At 41.8% G+C, this 19305-nt stretch overlaps 1 protein-coding gene across 1 annotated transcript in view; it reads right to left on the reverse strand.

The window, feature by feature from the left end:
- Positions 1-11695, reverse strand: part of LOC5573294 (xanthine dehydrogenase) — a 26600-nt gene extending 14905 nt beyond the window's left edge. Inside the window, exons 1-5 of the mRNA XM_001654460.2 lie at positions 11515-11695; positions 11285-11457; positions 10707-11226; positions 10323-10649; positions 10012-10262 (exon numbers count right to left, since the gene is read on the reverse strand). Of these exons, the coding sequence (XP_001654510.2) occupies positions 10012-10262; positions 10323-10649; positions 10707-11226; positions 11285-11457; positions 11515-11554 (1311 nt within the window). The 5' untranslated portion in view covers positions 11555-11695. The remainder of the gene's footprint in view (positions 1-10011; positions 10263-10322; positions 10650-10706; positions 11227-11284; positions 11458-11514) is intronic.
- Positions 11696-19305: the final 7610 nt, after the last annotated feature.

A 19305-nucleotide genomic window follows, 5' to 3' on the forward strand; every position in this document is an offset into this window, starting at 1 on the left:
ATCAGCTATACCTCTGGGCACTGTAAGTACGCATGCATGATAGCAGCATGGCTGCTCAGATTTGATGATCGATGCTGGAATAATAAATTTGTGCGGTAATTGATTGGATAATTTCGCCGATTGAGTGGGGTTTAGAGTGAGTTGATTTTGATCCTGACGCAAATTCGTACCGTCTTTTGCTCATCGATAGCGAAGTTGTGGTGGTGCAACGTTCTGGCGAGTGTCTTTTTGCGATTTTTCTGTTCCGTTGGTTGAATTTTGGGGAATTTTCGGTGGATTTCTGACCCTTCAAAATGGCACCAAGTTTGCGCTCTTTGTCTCGTCAAGAACGATTTTGCATTGACTCGATGAACAACCTCATTAACCTGATTAACACATACGATGAGCAAAGAGATAAAAGCTTTTTAGAAGGATGGCTTCAGCGGTTGGAAAAAGTGTTTGCTGAATTCCAATCGATTCGTTTGCAACTGGAATTGCGTGAGGATCAAGAAGAGTTTACGGATGCTGCGGAAAATGTTTCCTTGAATGAAGATGCTAACAGGCAAGCTCGAGATGATTTCGAGCGTAATTATATGAAGGTGTATGGGTTTATCGTCTCTCAACTGCGTACCCCTGAATCCATTCCATCTTCATCAAACCAAAATGTCGTTGTGCACGCTGGCACACCTGCGGACTCCTCGTTCGCGCGGATAAGGTTACCAGAGGTGAAACTACCATCCTTTGACGGAACCTTAACAAACTGGCTTACCTTTCGTGATGCTTTCGTCAGTTTAATCGATTCGAATCCCCAATTGAAGCCCATGGACAAATTTTCCTACCTCGTCTCATCTTTATCTAAGGATGCAAAACGAGTGATCGAATCGATCGAAATTACTTCGGCCAATTACTCAGTAGCTTGGGAACTACTGGAGAAGAGGTTCGACAACAAAAAACTTGTCGTGAAAACATATATCGAGTCTTTGCTGTCCATCGAACCGATGCGCAAGGAATGCTATGATTCCTTAGCGCGCATTATTGATGATTTTGAGCGCAATCTTAATATGATTCAAAAGATGAACATTGACACCGAAGGGTGGAGCGTTCTTCTCGCTCATATGCTTTGTGCGCGTTTAGACTGCGCCACGCTCAAGCAATGGGAGCAGCACCACAACTCAACGGCAGTTCCTGAATATGAAAATGTCTTGAAATTCCTGCGCGGGCACTGCTCAATATTGCAATCACTGTCGTCGTCGAAGGCTCGTGTTCCAGAGCCACCCAAATCTGAACCAGATCGATCGATGAAATCAAAGTTTAGTCATGCTGTAACCAAAAACTCCTCGCCGAAAACCTGTTCGTTCTGCAAGCAGTCGTCGCATTCCCCTTTTCATTGCGAAACATTTCGCAAGATGCCAATATCCCAACGATTTGAACTAGTAAAGAAAAATTCGCTTTGCATTAATTGCTTCTCGCCATCCCACCTCGTAAAACAGTGCCCGTCCAGCTGTTGTCGAGTGTGTGGACAGAAACACCATACAATGTTGCACCAAAACACCACACTTCGTTCGTCGGCTGGTGATCCAATCCCGACATCAATGCCATCTCCTCCTCCTCCAACTCAACATCCGTCTAATCGAAGTACTGCAGTTCAGCCTCAGCCCTCCTCGCCTCAGCCTCTTCCGCCACCAAATGCAGTCGCTCCATCCACCAGTGGTCCATCTACTAGCCATGCACCAATGGCTCTCCTCGGAAGTGTTCGAACCGTTCCTTTGACTGTCTTGCTACAAACTGCGATGGTAAAGATTGCTGATTGCAACGGATATGCGGTATGGGCTCGTGCTTTGTTGGATCCAGCGTCGCAGATCAACTTGATGACCGTGCAGTTGTCGCAGAAACTGAAGCTTCGTCGTATCAAAACCCACCAAGAAATCGGAGGCGTTGGGAATGCTATTGTCGTTTCATCTCATGCCGTTGATGCAAGAATCGAGTCCCATTGTTCGAGTTTCGTCGCAGATTTCTCATTCCATGTGCTGCCAGGTATAACACGAGAGTTACCAGCCAAGGAGTTGAACACGCAAGCATGGAATATTCCCGCTAACATTGTTCTGGCAGATCCGACCTTCCATCAACCTGGTCCTATCGACATGATACTAGGAATGGAAGTTTACTACGAACTTGTCGAAGAAGGTCTAGTTCGTCTAGGTCTAGGTCTTCCCGTACTGCAGAAAACCGTGCTCGGATGGGTTGTGTCGGGCAAAGTTGGTTCATCTCCTTCGCTTAAAATCAGCTTTGTCCACGTCTGCAGCATCACTTCCCTCGAAGATCAATTGGCACGCTTTTGGGAGCTTGAATCGTGTCAATCTAATAGCAAACTTTCCGTCGAAGAAACTTTGTGTGAGGCACATTTTTCTGCTACCGCCGTTCGGGATCAAACAGGACGATTTGTTGTCCAGCTTCCGAAAAGATCAGCTGTTCTCTCAACTCTGGGCGATTCTAGAGAAATTGCCACTCGTCGTTTTCTCGCTTTGGAAAGGCGCCTGAACGCTAATCCGCAGCTGAAGCAGAAGTATTCGGACTTCATTGAGGAGTACCATCAACTGGGTCATATGGAAGACATCACTGATTCCGAAGACCTAGGATCCAACGATCTCTCGTATTATCTGCCTCATCATTGCGTCGTTAGACCAGATAGCCTGACTACCAAACTTCGGGTAGTCTTTGATGCCTCGTGCGCTACGAGCACCGGAGTTTCCCTAAACGATGGGCTCATGGTGGGACCCGTCGTCCAAGACGACTTGGTGTCCATCACATTGCGGTTCCGAATGTCTCGGTATGTGATTGTGTCGGACATAGAGAAAATGTACCGGCAAATCTTGGTCTACTACCCCGACCGCCGTTTCCAGAAGATTCTCTGGCGAAATAGTCCGTCCGAACCAATGCGCACCTTCCAACTATCGACCGTTACCTACGGGACTTCGTGTGCGCCATATCTTGCGACTAGATGTCTGTTGGAGCTCGCAAAAATCGGAGAAACCACCCACCTACAAGCGTCTAGAGTGATTCCCAAGGATTTTTATATGGATGATCTGCTGGCCGGCGTCAACAAAATAGCTGAAGGCCAGCAACTATGCAGTCAAATGTTGGATCTTCTGCAGTCAGCCGGACTTTGTCTTCGCAAGTGGTCGTCCAACTGTCCAGCACTTCTCGAACACCTTCCATCCGATTTGCGCGACGAAAGGACAGTATTCGATCTAGATTCGTCGGCTTCCATCAAAACACTTGGATTAAAGTGGCAAACGACCACCGACACTTTTCTCTTCGACGTTCCAAAATGGAATGAATCTCCAATCATCACCAAACGAATTGCCCTATCCGATGCCGCAAAGCTCTTCGACCCGCTAGGACTTGTCGGGCCAGTAATAGTCCAAGCCAAAATCTACCTACAGGACGTTTGGCGAAGTCAAATAGGCTGGGATGAACCGCTGGCCGAAGAACTGCAACAACGGTGGCACGAATTCCGAGGAAACCTTCTCGCTCTCCGGAACCTCTCCGTTCCTCGCTGGGCCGTATCTGCCGTCGAACCTACCTCGATACAAATGCATGGATTCTGCGATGCATCATTGAAAGCCTACGGAGCGTGCCTCTACATCCGCGTTGTAGCCGACGACGGAACGATTAGCGTCAATCTACTCACGGCAAAATCAAAAGTAGCTCCTTTGGCGGATTCTCGAAAGCAGAAACGTGTCTGCTTGCCTCGTCTGGAACTCTCGGCGGCGCTACTGCTCGCCCATTTGTTCCAGAAAGCACAAGCCGCCATCAACCTCGAAGCTCAATCGTTCTTTTGGTCGGATTCCACTATCGTCCTCCATTGGCTGTCCGCTACTCCATCTCGGTGGAAAACCTTTGTAGCTAACCGAGTGTCGGAAGTGCAACACGCAACAGTTGGTGGACATTGGGCTCATGTTCCTGGATGTGAAAATCCAGCGGACATAATTTCCCGGGGAATGGACCCCGAACAACTCCAAGCCACCCATTCGTGGTGGCACGGCCCGGAGTGGCTGTCCAAACCGTCACGCTTTTGGCCTGCCTTCGTCCACACATCTAACGCTGACTTCCCTCCCGAGAACCTCGAAGAACGGCAAGTTGCTTTGCCGATCCATACCATTCCACCAAACCCAATATTTGCACTACGGTCGTCGTACATGGCACTACTGCGAGTAGTTGCGTGGATTCGACGATTTCGCTTCAATTCCAAGCTTGCCAACCGCACAGAACGCCTCTCTGGATATTTGACTACCGTCGAACTAAATGACGCCCTCCGGTGTCTCATCGGAATCGCTCAGCGGGAAGCATTTCGGGAAGAATTCGCTTCTTTGGCCGCATTTGGACAGGTTAAACCATCGTCGAAGTTAAATACCCTCAGACCATTCGTTGATCAGGGTGTCCTGCGAGTCGGTGGCCGGCTCCGTAATGCATCGGTCCCAGATGACCGGAAACATCCATTCATTCTGCCATCCAAACACCCATTCACCGAATTGATTGCTCGGTATTACCACGAGAAGTTACTCCATGCTGGACCACAGCTGCTCATCGCAAGCCTCCGGGAGAAATTCTGGCCGTTACGTGCCCGAAACTTAGCCCGAAGAATTGTACACTCGTGCATAAACTGCTTCCGTTGTCGTCCACGGACTACGGAACAAATCATGGGCGATTTGCCTGCCGAACGTGTCTCTCCAACACTACCATTTTTGTACACTGGGGTTGATCTGTGCGGACCTATCTATTACCGGATCCCCGGTAGAAAATCCAAGCCTGCCAAAGCATACATAGCACTTTTCGTTTGCCTGTCGATAAAGGCAGTGAATATCGAACTGGTCGCAGATCTCTCAACAAGTTCGTTCCTCGCTGCCCTACGGCGCTTTGTGGCGCGACGAGGAAAACCCAAGCTCATCGAATGCGATAATGCTCTAAATTTTCGAGGAGCAGCCCGAGAATTATCTGAGTTGGCTAAACAGTTCCGAAGTCAACAAACGCAGGAAAACGTCACCAGCTCCTGTGCCGAAGACGGCATAGAATTCAAATTTATTCCCCCTCGTTCACCAAACTTTGGTGGCCTGTGGGAGGCGGGAATCAAATCGATGAAAACCCATTTGAAAGCCACTCTCGGGAACTCCATCCTATCAGCAGATCAGCTAACTACACTCTTGAGTCAAATCGAGAGTTGTATGAATTCCCGGCCTCTCACACAACTGTCAGCGGACCCAGACGACCTCGATGTCCTAACGCCAGGGCATTTCTTGGTCCACCGTCCGCTAACAGCCATTGCGGAACCGTCGTTGGAAGATGTACCGCCAAACCGACTCGACAAGTGGCAGGAAGTTCAAGAGTTTCTTCGCCGGCTCTGGAAGCGCTGGACTTCGGAATACCTTTCCGGGTTGCAGCCAAGGACCAAATGGACCCGCGAGAAGGATAACATCCTCATCGGAACCCTGGTTCTGGTGAAAGACGACGGACTGCCACCTCTTAAATGGCGCTACGGCAGGGTGACTCACATCTTCAGGGGAGATGATGGGAACATCCGCGTCGTCGTAGTAAAAACCAAGAACGGAGAGTACCGGCGCGCGATATCTAAAATCTGCGTGCTTCCGGTAGACCAGCCATCAACGCTCGTAGACCGCGAGCCCACTGATGACCACTGATGATCTACCATCGCAGTGTTCGCACTGCGCAACGACCGGGGGCCTGCGGGCCTCCGGGCCATGTAAGTCTAATGTATTTAATAAATTTTCAAAAAACTCAAGGAATTTTTGTCTCCCACCATGACCGACCGACGGACGAGTGCCACAATCCGTGGCCACGAGCGCTACGACCCACAACCACAGCGCTGGCGATTCGATAGACGACGACGATAAGGAAGGAAAAGCTCTGTGATGATCGAGCAAGCCATTCCGGCTCATGATCGTTGACCCGAAGCCAGCTGATCGAACAAGGTCGATAACCCAGGATGTAAACATAAACAGTTCATCGGAGAAGGTCGGTAACCTCTAGATATCAACAGAAAACCGATTAGTCACGTGTATGAATACGATTGAAACCGAATTAATACGAATTAGCTAGTACCGTAAAACGGGGTAACTTTGATAATGCGGGTAACTTTGATAGTGCGAGACCCACAACATATTAAACGAAATAACAAAGTTTCTGTTAATCAGTTAAGCAAAACAAATGCAAAAGTAAAGAGTATTAGTATGACACTTCATGTTAAAGCTGTTTTCATTGGAATCAAGTGCATTTGAGGCTTTTTATACGAATATTAAAAATTGACACAATTTTAGCATTTTCGAAACGCTTACAAACAATCTGTTCTACGATCACTATTTGATGTAGTTTTGAATAGTTGGCCACTTATCTTTGACAGCTTAGTTATCATAGAACTTGAATACGGTCTCAAATCTCTTAGCGGATAGCATTTTCACAAACTGGGACCATTTTTGTAATCTAAGTCAGAAATTTCCATATAACGTTAAACGCCTAGAGGTATGCAATGCCCTACAAATGTTCGTTATTCATTCAATTTTGTTCGATTCATACTCCATTATCAAAGTTACCCCAAAACAGAAAACCAACTTTCGATTACATGAAAAATTATAAATCCATTCATAATAAATCTTTTGGAAATCTATCAACTGCAATCGATAGCTAGGATGCCAGTACTTGTTTTAAAAATATAAATTATTATTCTTTGAAACAGCATGCATAAATATTCAAGTTTTCTTCGAAAAAACTATCAAAGTTACCCCGTTTTACGGTAAACAGAACTGATACCGGTCACCATAGGGTAGATAGGTTAAAAACTAGGTTTTTAACGGTGGCCGGCATATGTTAGGTATTAATTATATTGAATCACCCTAACGGTCACTCAATTGAAACCATATTCCACCCTTTCTCACCAATGTAATTTCTACCTCACCTTATCACTCTTATCTGCTGAAGAGCTAGATAACGATCGGTCGAAAAGGCCTAAAAGATTCGGCAAGTTTCGTTTCTCTACACACAGTCTCTGTACTGATCTTATACCCTATATATATGATAGCCAGAAATCTGTTAGAGTTAGTCAAATATAAACCACAAATCAAGAAGCATCTACTGTATTATTTTGTACAAGTAAATCAGTGAGCAATAAATCGCGAAAGTTCAATTCAAACCCCAGTTCGCCGCGTAAGTGTTTGTTGCAAATCCGAACAGAACTCGATCAATAGTTTTCCTGAACCAAACAGTAGATGATATGTGGTTTCCCATATGTTTGAGCTTGAAATCCCATATTAATTTCAACTCAAATGCGCCTGCTCATGGAGCAACCAAATGAGCTGAAACTTTCAGGAAGTCTTCATGTTACCCCAAAAAATAATCCTGGAGGGTGCCCCGTGGAATTATACAACTTCATTTTTCTCCCATACTGAGATGGGCCAGTCTAATAAACATTATTCATGATATTGATCAAAAAATTTTAAATCAAGTTCCTCCTATAATTGCCACAGAAAATTGCTTATGACATTAGTGGTGATAGTTCTTTTTTTTTCTGGACACTGATACTTCGAGGGTCACTCTAGGATTTTTGGGATCGTCTTGAAAGCTCTCTCAATTGATGATAGATCTCTTGAGCAGATGGAAAGTAAGAAGAATTGTTCACATAGATTTTTCCTAGTTCAAGTAATCGAAATATAAAAAAACACAATGCAACACACACCATGCAAACGAAATTCTGATTCCAAGTCTTGAAAGTTCACACTCATTCTAGCAAAAAAAACTGTTCTAATTTTTTTTACCATTTTTTAGTATGTAACCTACGGACAAAATGTTTGTCACACAAAAAGATACGTAAATTTTGTGAACTTGTCGTGGAGATTTTCATTTTTTTTCCAAAGTACTTCAGACTAGCAAAACCCTATTGAAGTGAAAACTGGTCAAAGAGTTCTTGCAGAAAGCACTGAAAAGTAGGAAAATAATTCATGAAGAAATTCCTGTATGAATTTCACAGCGTAACAAAAATGACATTTTTGCGTGTCTCAAGGATCAAATTATGTGTCTCTAGTAGATTTGGGGTTGCTGAATCTGGTGCCGTTCTCAGAAATGTTCCAGCACGTCACAATTTTTAGCTACAGGTCGCCAAAGTTGTATAAAACACTGGTTTTATTAATGTTTACATGAAATATAAAGTACAATTTATCGTACTTTTTTGTAATCTAATCCACCAAACATGCAAAATAGAACTTGAACATTCATTTCAGACATAATTTTATTGAAATTGCGCGATTAAATTTCGATTAAACCGATTTTTCAACATGCTTGCAGTCTCCATACAAAATTCTTCGTTTCTTCTATATGGCAAAATACAACAATTCTCTAAACCATAAAAAAATAACTTTTCCGTTACGAAAGTAATACAAACTTTGATGATAAGTATTGTTATACACATCAAGTTTGAATTCTGTGGCAAATTAAGCCAATATATTACCTTACAAGCTGGCAAACTTGCATGCAAGTTGGCTGAAATAGTCATTTTTTGCATTTTCAACAGTGAATATCTCAAAAACTAGACGTGCTATGACATTTCTGTAAACGGCAATGGATTCAGCAACCCTTAATTAAGTGAATAGCGGTATTTTGGTGCTGGAGACAAAAACGTGTTCCGCAGTGTTTTCAGAGGAATCTCATCAAAGCACATGGTTGAATACCTGAAAAAAATCGTGGAAGAATCACGAAGGACAGTTTTTTTTGCTAGAATTATTGAAGGATTTTTGACTGGATTACAAAAAGAATGAATCTTTTCCGTAGCGAAAATTGAAATTTACAAATATCACTGATGTGTCATAAAATGAGACAAAATAACGAGTAAATAAAATCTTGATTTTTGCGACCGACTTCTGTAAAATAAGTACTTGCCAGGCCTCCGCCTAGGCCGCCCCCAGAAAGAAATCCTAGCTACGCCAATGACAACTACACTGCGGAACACGTTTTTCAAGCACAAAAATACTGCTATTTACTCAATTAAGGATAGCTGAATCCATTTCCGTTTAGTTTGTCTGTTAAAAATGCAAAATTTAACTATTTCCGCTAATTTTTTTTGCAAGTTTGCCATCTTTTATGGCAATTTATTAGCTTAAATTGCCACGGAATGCAAATTTAATGTGTATAACAATATTTATTTTCAAAGTTCATAACACTTCCGATGCTCAAAAGTTATTTTTCATGATTTAGAAAAGTATTACATTTTGACATATGAGAGAAACGAAGAATGTTATATGGAAACTGCATGTATGTTGAAAAAAAAAATCGATTTGATTTAAATTTTATCGTGCAAATTATATCCAAAACGAATGCCATGCTCGGTGGGTTGGATCACAAAAAAGTTTGATAACTCAACTAAAAATTGTGACGTGCTGAAAAATTTCTGAGAACGGCATGAGATTCAGCCACCATCAACTTTACCAGAGACACATAATTTGATCCTTGAGACACGCAAAAATGTCATTATTGTTACGCTGTACTACAGTCATCTCTCCCTTACTCGATATTGAAAGGACCATCGAGTTAGGGAGGTATCGAGTTACAGAAATAGAACTATTAGTAGTAGAACGCTAATGGCACTGTTCTCACAAAACTGTATTAGTTTATTATTACCTTTAACTGTATCTTTTCATTGTTTGTCCGATGCCATGTTGTAGTGGACGGTTTTAAAATTTATTTGACACTTTGAGGACCGGTACTCAAGCTGTCAGCGCGTGGCAAACTAGATGTTGGTAACACGAACAGCAGCGACATTAGCATTCTTAGGTTAATGCTTCTACTGTTACAGAACACAAAACCAATGCAACTGCGATCCAAGGGACCATCGAGTTAGCCATGAAAACCAACTTTTACTATGATTCTCTAATTCGATATCGAGATACGGAATATCGAGTAAGGGAGAGTTAACTGTATTATACAACTTATGTCTAACCTTTTGCATACCCTTGTGATCAATTACTTACTTACCTTTGCATTAATTCCTCCATAGCAGACTGATGCCGATTGGATTGAAGTTCTTCCTGGGCTAAATTTAAATAGAAATGCAGCGTTGACGTAGGCATGTACACTTTGCGCCCTTGCCATTATTTTGTATGATCTAAAATCATAAATCTGTGGGTCCAGGGGCGGTAAGACGACGCTCAATAGAATCTTTTTGGACATGTCGATGTTGCAGAATTCATTGGGTGATACCGTGAGTATTTTACCGCCAGCTTCAGCTGAAGTCAAATAGTATGGTTTGGTGAAATGCAATCAATTGTATCGCAATGAATACAAACCTAATGTTATCTTCGCACCGACTGCTTCCAAGATAAGGAACAAATCAGAAGGGAATTCATTGTGTTGATTCTTCATACTCAGATTACCGGCTATGGTTCCAGTGTTTCTGACTGGAACGTTGGCTATAAGATCAACGTGTTTTACAAGTTCCTGACAGTAGAGATATTCAGGATTGCTGTTGGCCGCATCCTGCAATATTGTCATCAGTTCACTCAAAGTGGTATTTGCTCCGAGAGTGAGAGTACTTCCCAAAGAGTGGAATTTGAGCTCCTCTATTGAGCTAACATCTATGAACACCTCTAAATTTGATTTCCTGCGATACACTCCTAGAATTTCAAAATATTTAGTGCTTTGGAACCATCACTTATTGTTTAATATTATACCATGAGCCGTGTTTCCAGCTACGAGCATGTATGGTCTGTTCTCTATTTTCTCGAATATGGCAAACACGTCGTGAATATTGTACACTTTGTGCCACTCTTTTTCGTCTTCGAATATAAAATGCAAGCCTTTTTTCGGAACTGCACTGCATTTTCCTTGGCATGGTTTTCCCGTATTGCTGCAAATTTTTGGCAGGTCCTCGATGTCTTGGCATGCCTCCTTCAACCGCGGTTCAGCATCGACAGCCAATGACTTGAATGCCTCTAAAATCGGACGATAGCCAGTGCAGCGACAAAGGTTACCTCCAAAGGCGTTCTCTACTTCGTTCATTGTAACTTTGCCCTGTTTAGACTCCAGAAGGCTGTACATATTCATGACCATACCGGGCGAACAAAATCCACATTGAGTTCCGTTGAAGTGCGCCAGACGGCGTTGAACATCGTGGAAACCCTGAGTCTTATTACCGATTCCTTCGACAGTCACAATATCCAATCCATGACAGGAGTAGACTGGGAATAGACACTGTAATTGAAAGAACATCAATTGAAAGTTTTTATTCATGGTTCAAATTTCCAATTACCGAATTGACAGCCCAGCTCTGTCGTTCTCTAGATACTGGATGTTCGCCGTTCAAGTTAACGATGCACGAACCGCATCCTCCTTCACGGCAAACCATCTTTGTTCCACTTAGTTGGGCATTTTTACGAATAAATGTACCCAATGAGGTATCCACAGAGACTGAGTGGGGATTCACTGTAAAGATTTTGAAAGTGTTTGAATCTGAAGTACCACTAACCATGTTAGGCTTACCTTTGTACAATTTCCCGTTGATTGTAAATACCACTTCCATCGCTCGCAAATATCCAATGTTTATTGGTCACTTGATATAACTTTTGCAAAACTTCTATTAATAATCACGCTAGCCACAGTCCATTCACGACAACTGGTCGTGAGTGATTGACGCTTGCTGCTCCAAGTCTACGCGCCTTTATATAAAACAACCTAAGCGCACGTGTCGCTCTGCTGGATGAGCGAATAAACTTGAACCGGGCCGGCAGTTTTGCGTGAGAGTAAGAATCTCTCTGTTATCGGGAGTCAAACAACTGATTTGCGACGCTTATAAACATCATGTATGCAATGTATTGGTGAAATGACCAACAGTGAAGATCCACGCGTTCGAAAATAGAGTCATCGGTGCGTCGTTTCATTTCGAAATATGGTGCCGAATCACCTGTACGCAGATTAGAATGATTGTTTTCTTGATTGGTCCTACGTTTGGAGGCGAAACTGTATGTAGTCTATCGGCTCTTGTATCATCCTAAATAATATTCAAAGTTTTATAATAACTTTGTTAGCATTATTTTTTTCTGTTTTTAAGCGTTACGTCTCAACTGGCATAAAGTCTGTTTTCAAGTTATGTGTTGTTTTTAGCACCCACAGTTATTCACTGAGGGCTTTCTTTGCCAAAGTTGCCATTTTCGCATTTCTATATCGTGTGGCAGGTACGATGATACTCTTTGCCCAGGGAAGTCAAGGAAATTTCCATTACGAAAAGATCCTGGACCGACCGGGAATCGAACCCAAACACCTTCAGCATGGCTTTGCTTTGTAGCCGCGGACTCTAATCACTCGGCTAAGGAAGGCCCTAAACAACACTTCCAGTAAATCTTTTACAGTAAAAAAAGAAATAAATATTACAATGAACCTTCATTATATTAGTTACAGTTTAGCTGAACAAAATTGTGTCAAAATATTTTGCCAGTTTCTATTAAGTTTTAAAATTGTTTGTTTTAACTTGTTAACGTCCAAAGTATCCCACAATTGTACTTCAATTGGTCGGCGTTAAGTCAGAGGGGACCAAGTACAAAACTTGAGAAAATTGGATTATTCTCTCATTAAATGCGAATTACCTTACCTCCGTTACACTTTGATCAGATTTGATGAATGCAGTAAACTGTGAGAGATAAATTTACTTTGGATGATCAATAAAAATCGATAAAAGTGTGCAGTCAGAGTGGACCAAGTGCTTATTACCATAACAGCGAAAATGATCAGCTCGCTGAGAAATGCGGGGAAATAAAAAACATTTCAAGAGATTTGTCAGATTTTTCGTCATCGAATGATTCTTCTATTTATCCATCAAAAGAAATTTGTAAATATTACTTAATTCGATGCATTTGATTTTGATTTTTGACCATTAACCATATTTGCATTTTTTGAGTCAATTTCAGAGTCCGATAGAAGTTTATGGTAGTTCTATGGTGTATGTATGTTATGTTCTAGGACCCGCTTGTTGGACCAGTATTTTGACTTGGTCCACTCTGACTGAACGCGTATTTGAATATTTCTGGTCTTCAATGCCCTGACCCTGTAAAACCTTGACGAACGAAAACGAAAAGTAATTGTTCCGCCTTCAAGAATATGGCCATTTATAGTACTTACACCTGTCAGAATCACAAATCGACCACGTTCTGATTGATGGACGGCACTTTTCCGACATTATCGGCGTCAGGATCGTCGCGACTCTGACCACTAGGTATCTGGTCTGACGCTTAAAACTCTCCGTTGTTAACAACGTACGGTAACGACGGCCGCCTCGGTATGACCTAGATCGGCTTAAGCAACCGGATGTCGCAGCTGCATTACCGGAAGAGGGTGAGCTGGATGCATCCTTTCTTGAGGACTGCTGGAGAACAGTGAGAGCAGCCCTCAACGATGCAGATGAGAGCAACATAGGGTTTGTTGGATGGAGTCAACGGAACGATTGGTTCGATGTGGAATGTAGGCAGATTACCTACCTTGATACCTTGATGGCTACAGCGTAGCATCACGTCATTGCCGGGCGTATTGTAGAGCTCAATATGGCAGATTATGGAGGAGAAAAATGCAGCGTGGCGGTCATGCTGCAGCAAGGGACCCGGCAGAACGTGGAACAGACGGAAACGGCAACAGCAAACCCGTCTCTGTCCGGAGAAAAACGCCACATGGAGGAGATGGAACAGCTGTGCAGGTTTCAAGAAACACGTACATTCTATCAGAAGCAACGGCTTTGTGACACGTGCCGAGACTAGCGTGAGGTGATCGAAAGGTGGAAGCAGCACTTCGACGAACACTTGAATGGCGCTGAGAGCACTTGGAATGAAGGTCGGGACAACGCAAGAAACGCCTTCGACAGCACTGCGGACGATGGAAAATAATACTTTGAGGAAGGTTAAAGAATACATTCATCAGCTCAAGAACAATAAAGCTATAACAATAGTATCGGAGCTGAACTCATAAAGATGGGCCCGGAGAAGCTGGCCATTTGTCTGCACCGACTGGTTGGCACAATCTGGTGAACAGAACACCTTTCAGAGGAGTGGCAGGAAGGGGTAATATGCCCCATCTACAAGACGGGCTACAAGTTAGGTTGTGAGATCATTCGAGTGATCACCATTCTACATGCGGCCTATAAGGTATTATCCCAGATCATCTACCGTCATCTGTCAGCTGTAATAGTATCGAGAGTTATGGAAAATTTTGGGCAAGAACAGCTTTCTCGGGAAGCAAACCCGAGCAACCGATAAGAGCAACGATGGAAGGTGTGCAAAATTGTGTGAAGGTTTCAGGCGAACATTCCAGTTCGTTTGAATCAACGCCGGGACTACGACAAGGTGATGCACTTTCGTGCCTGTTGTTCAATATTGCGCTAGAAGGTGTAATGCGGAGAGCTGAGGTACGATTTTTTCGAGATCCAGTCAATTTGTTTGCTTCGCGGATGATATAGACATTGTCGGCCGAACATTTGAAATGGAGGCACACATCCCGACCAGTGGATTACAACAGAGTTATAACAGTTTTTGTTACAAATGTTGTTCGAAATGATACAAATTTGAAACAGCCTTTCTTAATATAACTGATTTTGTTTTAATTAAGTAATAATTTCCGCCATAAACTCAAAGTGCTCTTAACAAAAATGAAACAAAATTTGTTTTTTTTTTTGTAACAAACCTTGATATAATTGTGCTAGAATGTTGCTCGAACATTTACCACGCTGATTCGAACTTTTGCTCGTTTTCTAACAAATGTGCAAAACCTAATACTCCTCAAAGCATTCTTATGATAGACCTAGAAACGCGCTTACATGAAAAATCGATATGATTATTTTTTTTTTAAATTTTGTATCACAGAAAGTTTGAGGGGGTTCTTAAAAAGTTTTTAAAGATTTCTCAGAAATTTCTATGAAATATTCTTTTATGAATTCTTTTATAAAATTCCTTGAGAAGTTTCTTCAGAAATTGCTGCAACTATCTTTTCATGATGACCTCAAATTGCGGTATTCTTAAAGTGTTTTTTTTAATTACTACAAGAACAATTATAGGGATGCCTTCTAGAGTCCAAACGGGAATTGTTCTATGGGTGCATCAAACAAACACATAAAAATTACTATCTAAGAATTAGCTTAAAGGTTCGTAGATTGAATCAGTTTGTAAAACGAGGTTCTGCTTGTTGGTGTCTGTTTATGAGAAATTCAGCTTCAATATGCCAAGAAACTATGTTTTGTAGGACGAATTAGTTTGTTGATTATTGAACACGTGGAGGAACATTAAGCCAAACCTCACTCGTAAGTTTTCCAATGAACTTAAACAATCTTCAGACTGGGCTCAATACAATGGATATAACAGAGAAATAAGGAAATCTAAAACAAGATCTTAGGTATAAACATGTGGAAATATAGGCGAATTCGTTGAACCGCGTGGACATGAAACGTAATTTGATGATCGGCTACCGAGGTGCAAAAAGTTTCTTGAGCGAAGATTCCGTTCGGAAACATAAATGCCAATTTGGCCTAATATTTCGGGGTAGCCAATTTCTCCGGTAAACAGTTTAGCTACAAAAACCGTCTGTGCGGTTGTACGCCTATGTTCGAGGGTTTCTATACCCAATAATTGGCAACGTTCTTCGTAGGGTGGAAGGTTTGATGGATCGTTCCATGGTAGATACCGAAGGGCATAGCGAACAAATCTTCTTTGGATGGCCTTAATCCTCGCTATCCAGGTTGCGTGATAAGGACACCAAAGGTGACCAAATGACTGATCCGAATTCTAAAATCGAACTTACAAGCGCACAGTATAACGCTTTGAGGCACAGAGGATCGTGGAATTCGTCGGTAATCTAGAATATAACCAAGTTGTCTGTTTGCTTTAGCAATCATATCCGAGTAGTGTTGGTTAAACGTTAAGCGAGATTCCAAGATCAATAATATTGTTGATGCGTTGGAGACTCCAGCTGTTCATCGTGCAAAATAGGGTTCTTACTGCGATGAAGCGTGATTACATTGCATTTGTGAACACTCAGAGTTAGACAATTGTCTGAACACCACTTTTCGAAGCTGTGAATTAGTCTCTGTAGTTGTAAGCAACAGTTCAACTTCATCTGCGTAAAATGAACGGCATTCTGGTGAGAGGATCAGTCCAACATCATTGATGAAAATCGTAAACAGCAACGGTCCTAAGTTGCTGCCCTGTGGAACGCCTGAAGGGTTGGTGAAATAATATGATTCAGCTGTAACAATTTTTACACAAAGAAGTCGATCAGTATGATAAGAATTAAACCAGCGTATCATTGCTCCAGACACACCAAGCTTATTGAGCTTTGCCAGTAGAATACCGTGGTCTACACGTTCGAACGCAGCTTTGAGCTCCGTGTAAACGACGTCGACTTGCGCACCAGTTTCCATAGTACATCGAAGTAAATGGTACAAGGTTGGTACATATTGATCTCGTTGGAAAGAACCCGTGTTGATCAGTAGATATATAACTCTTGCAAGCAGAGAATAAGGTATCGTTGACAATAAGTTCGAATATTTTCGAGCAGGCACACAGAGACGTTATCCCTCGATAGTTTTTGATGTTTCGTTTGTCTCCTTTTTTGTGAACTGGAAACATGTAGGATGCTTTCCATCACTTAGGAAACACACCTTGTTCAAAAGAAAGTTTAAAAATGCTTGCTAGTGGTTCGATGAGCTCAGTAGAACATTCTTTAAGTAGGTAGGAGGGAATTCCATCTGGGCCATCTGAATAAGACGATTTTAACTTCGATATAGCCGTTCCAATTAATTCCGGAGTAATCGCAATTACATCGAGGCCGAGAACATCGCTTGGAGTATGTTCAAATGCCTTTTGTACCAGAACTGAAGAAGTTGAGGAGCTACTAAAGCCTTGTTTGAAGTGGTCTGCCAGAAGGTTGTTTTTGTCTGCCGATGTACGAGCTTGGCGGTCTCCAAGGAATATTTCAACAGGTAAGCCTTCTTCATTCTTTTTGGATTTTTCAAAGGACCAGGACTGTGATGGATTTGGGCAGAGATTTTCCTGCGTTTGTCTCGTATATCGCCGATACAAAAATCGGTTATATATACGGTAGTCAATTGAGAGTCAATTATTGAGATATTTAATGCAAAACTAAGCAGTGTTCCATCTATTGGGGGCATCATATTAAGCTATGTTCCATCAATTAGGGGAGCAGTAAAGGTTATCTGCATTCCAAAAATAAGAAAAATTATATAAAATGCATCCAAAATCTTCTAGAGTCTCTCCTCAATTTGTTTGAAGACTATAGAATAAGTGTTATATGGTTTTATAAGTTCAATATACATCCATTATCTGGATGGGATTGGGAATTTTCAACCCCCCTCCCCTTGTGGTGAGATTTAAATAGTAGTTTACGGAACAAGTTGCAGAATGATGATTTTTATTGCACGGGTCGTAAATTTATATTACGAAGCTTGCCGAAAAAAATTGTGTTATGATTCATTACGCAACTCAAAACAATTACGTAGTGAGAAAGCGTTGCGTACATTACAATCATTACAGCACTGGTTTCAGTTGCGTAATGACTATTCCCGCACTGCATATTTTAGTGCAGGAAAGTAGGCCGTTTCATGACAGTTTGACGTGATGAAAAACAGCCTAGGGGCTGTCCATTTATTATGTAAGACATTTTTCGGGGTTTTTCAATCCCCCCCCCCCCTCCACCATGGTAAGATTTCTTGTATGAAAATTAAAAATAATTTGTATAGCGCGTAAGAAATCTCAGATCCCCTCTCTCCCCATAAACCCTTACGTAATTATTGGACCGCCCCCTATTACGATGAGAAATTGCAAAAATTTAAACAAATAACAATTTTTCAGAAATTGTTAATCAATGGCGAATGCATTCTGATATACAGTCGACTCTCCACATATCGATATTCTACATCTCGACTCGATTGATTCGGTCCCTTCGTTCAGCATACGATTTCTTTCTCCATATCTCGATATCCTCCTTATCTCGATATCTCCATATCTCGATGTGTTCCTGTTGATTTTTTGTCCCCAATTTTCCCCTATATGTCAAAATGAACATTATCAAAGGTTACTAGACCAGATTTAAGCGATTCAGAACAATTGGGAAACTCGAAATGAAATTTGTTTGTTTATTATTTTCCTATTTACGGAGTGTTTGTAAATATAGTGTGCATTAAAATCATGTTCTTTGTCTCGATCTCTCCCTTCGATATCGAGATGTGACTGTAATTCTTGATACCCTCAAGTGGTCTTCTACGAAATTGGAAAAATGTTGTACGTAGCTCGTTGCAAAACTCGATTTTTACAGCACTCGTCGTAATTATCCTACTCGGAAAGCCTCGTAGGATATATTTACGAGTAGTGCTGTAAAAATCATCATTCTGCAACTTGTTCCGTAAACTACTATTACACCGTCTTCAGTCAAAGGCTACACAGACTGAAAATGACTTACATTACAACGGACACACGGAACAATCAGTGGACCAATGAAGAATTTTTCGTTTGACGAAAAGTTTCCTCCGACAGGGGCGGAAATCGAACCTAAACTTCGTAGCACTATATGTACGCCTAAATCACAGACGTGGCTAATCACACGGCTAAGAATCCGTATTTGTTTTAATAAAGAATAAAAATAAATTGTGTGGCGCGTAACAAATCTCAAACTCCATCTCCTCCCAGAAACACTTACGTAATTAACGGACGACTCCCCTAAGTTACGGCACTCCATACACAAGTAACGAAACTGAAAGCTCTTTCAGTAAACGAAATAAAGCTTTGCACATTTTCGGACATTGAAGGAGTCTTCTAAAATGGCACTGTGTGGCACTGTTTCTTGTATGAAAATTAAAAATAATTTGTATAGCGCGTAAGAAATCTCAGATCCCCTCTCTCCCCATAAACCCTTACGTAATTATTGGACCGCCCCCTATTACGATGAGAAATTGCAAAAATTTAAACAAATAACAATTTTTCAGAAATTGTTAATCAATGGCGAATGCATTCTGATATACAGTCGACTCTCCACATATCGATATTCTACATCTCGACTCGATTGATTCGGTCCCTTCGTTCAGCATACGATTTCTTTCTCCATATCTCGATATCCTCCTTATCTCGATATCTCCATATCTCGATGTGTTCCTGTTGATTTTTTGTCCCCAATTTTCCCCTATATGTCAAAATGAACATTATCAAAGGTTACTTGACCAGATTTAAGCGATTCAGAACAATTTGGAAACTCGAAATGAAATTTGTTTGTTTATTATTTTCCTATTTA

The sequence above is a fragment of the Aedes aegypti genome, chromosome 2 (genome assembly GCF_002204515.2).
Source record: "Aedes aegypti strain LVP_AGWG chromosome 2, AaegL5.0 Primary Assembly, whole genome shotgun sequence".
Classification (NCBI taxonomy): domain Eukaryota; kingdom Metazoa; phylum Arthropoda; class Insecta; order Diptera; family Culicidae; genus Aedes; species Aedes aegypti.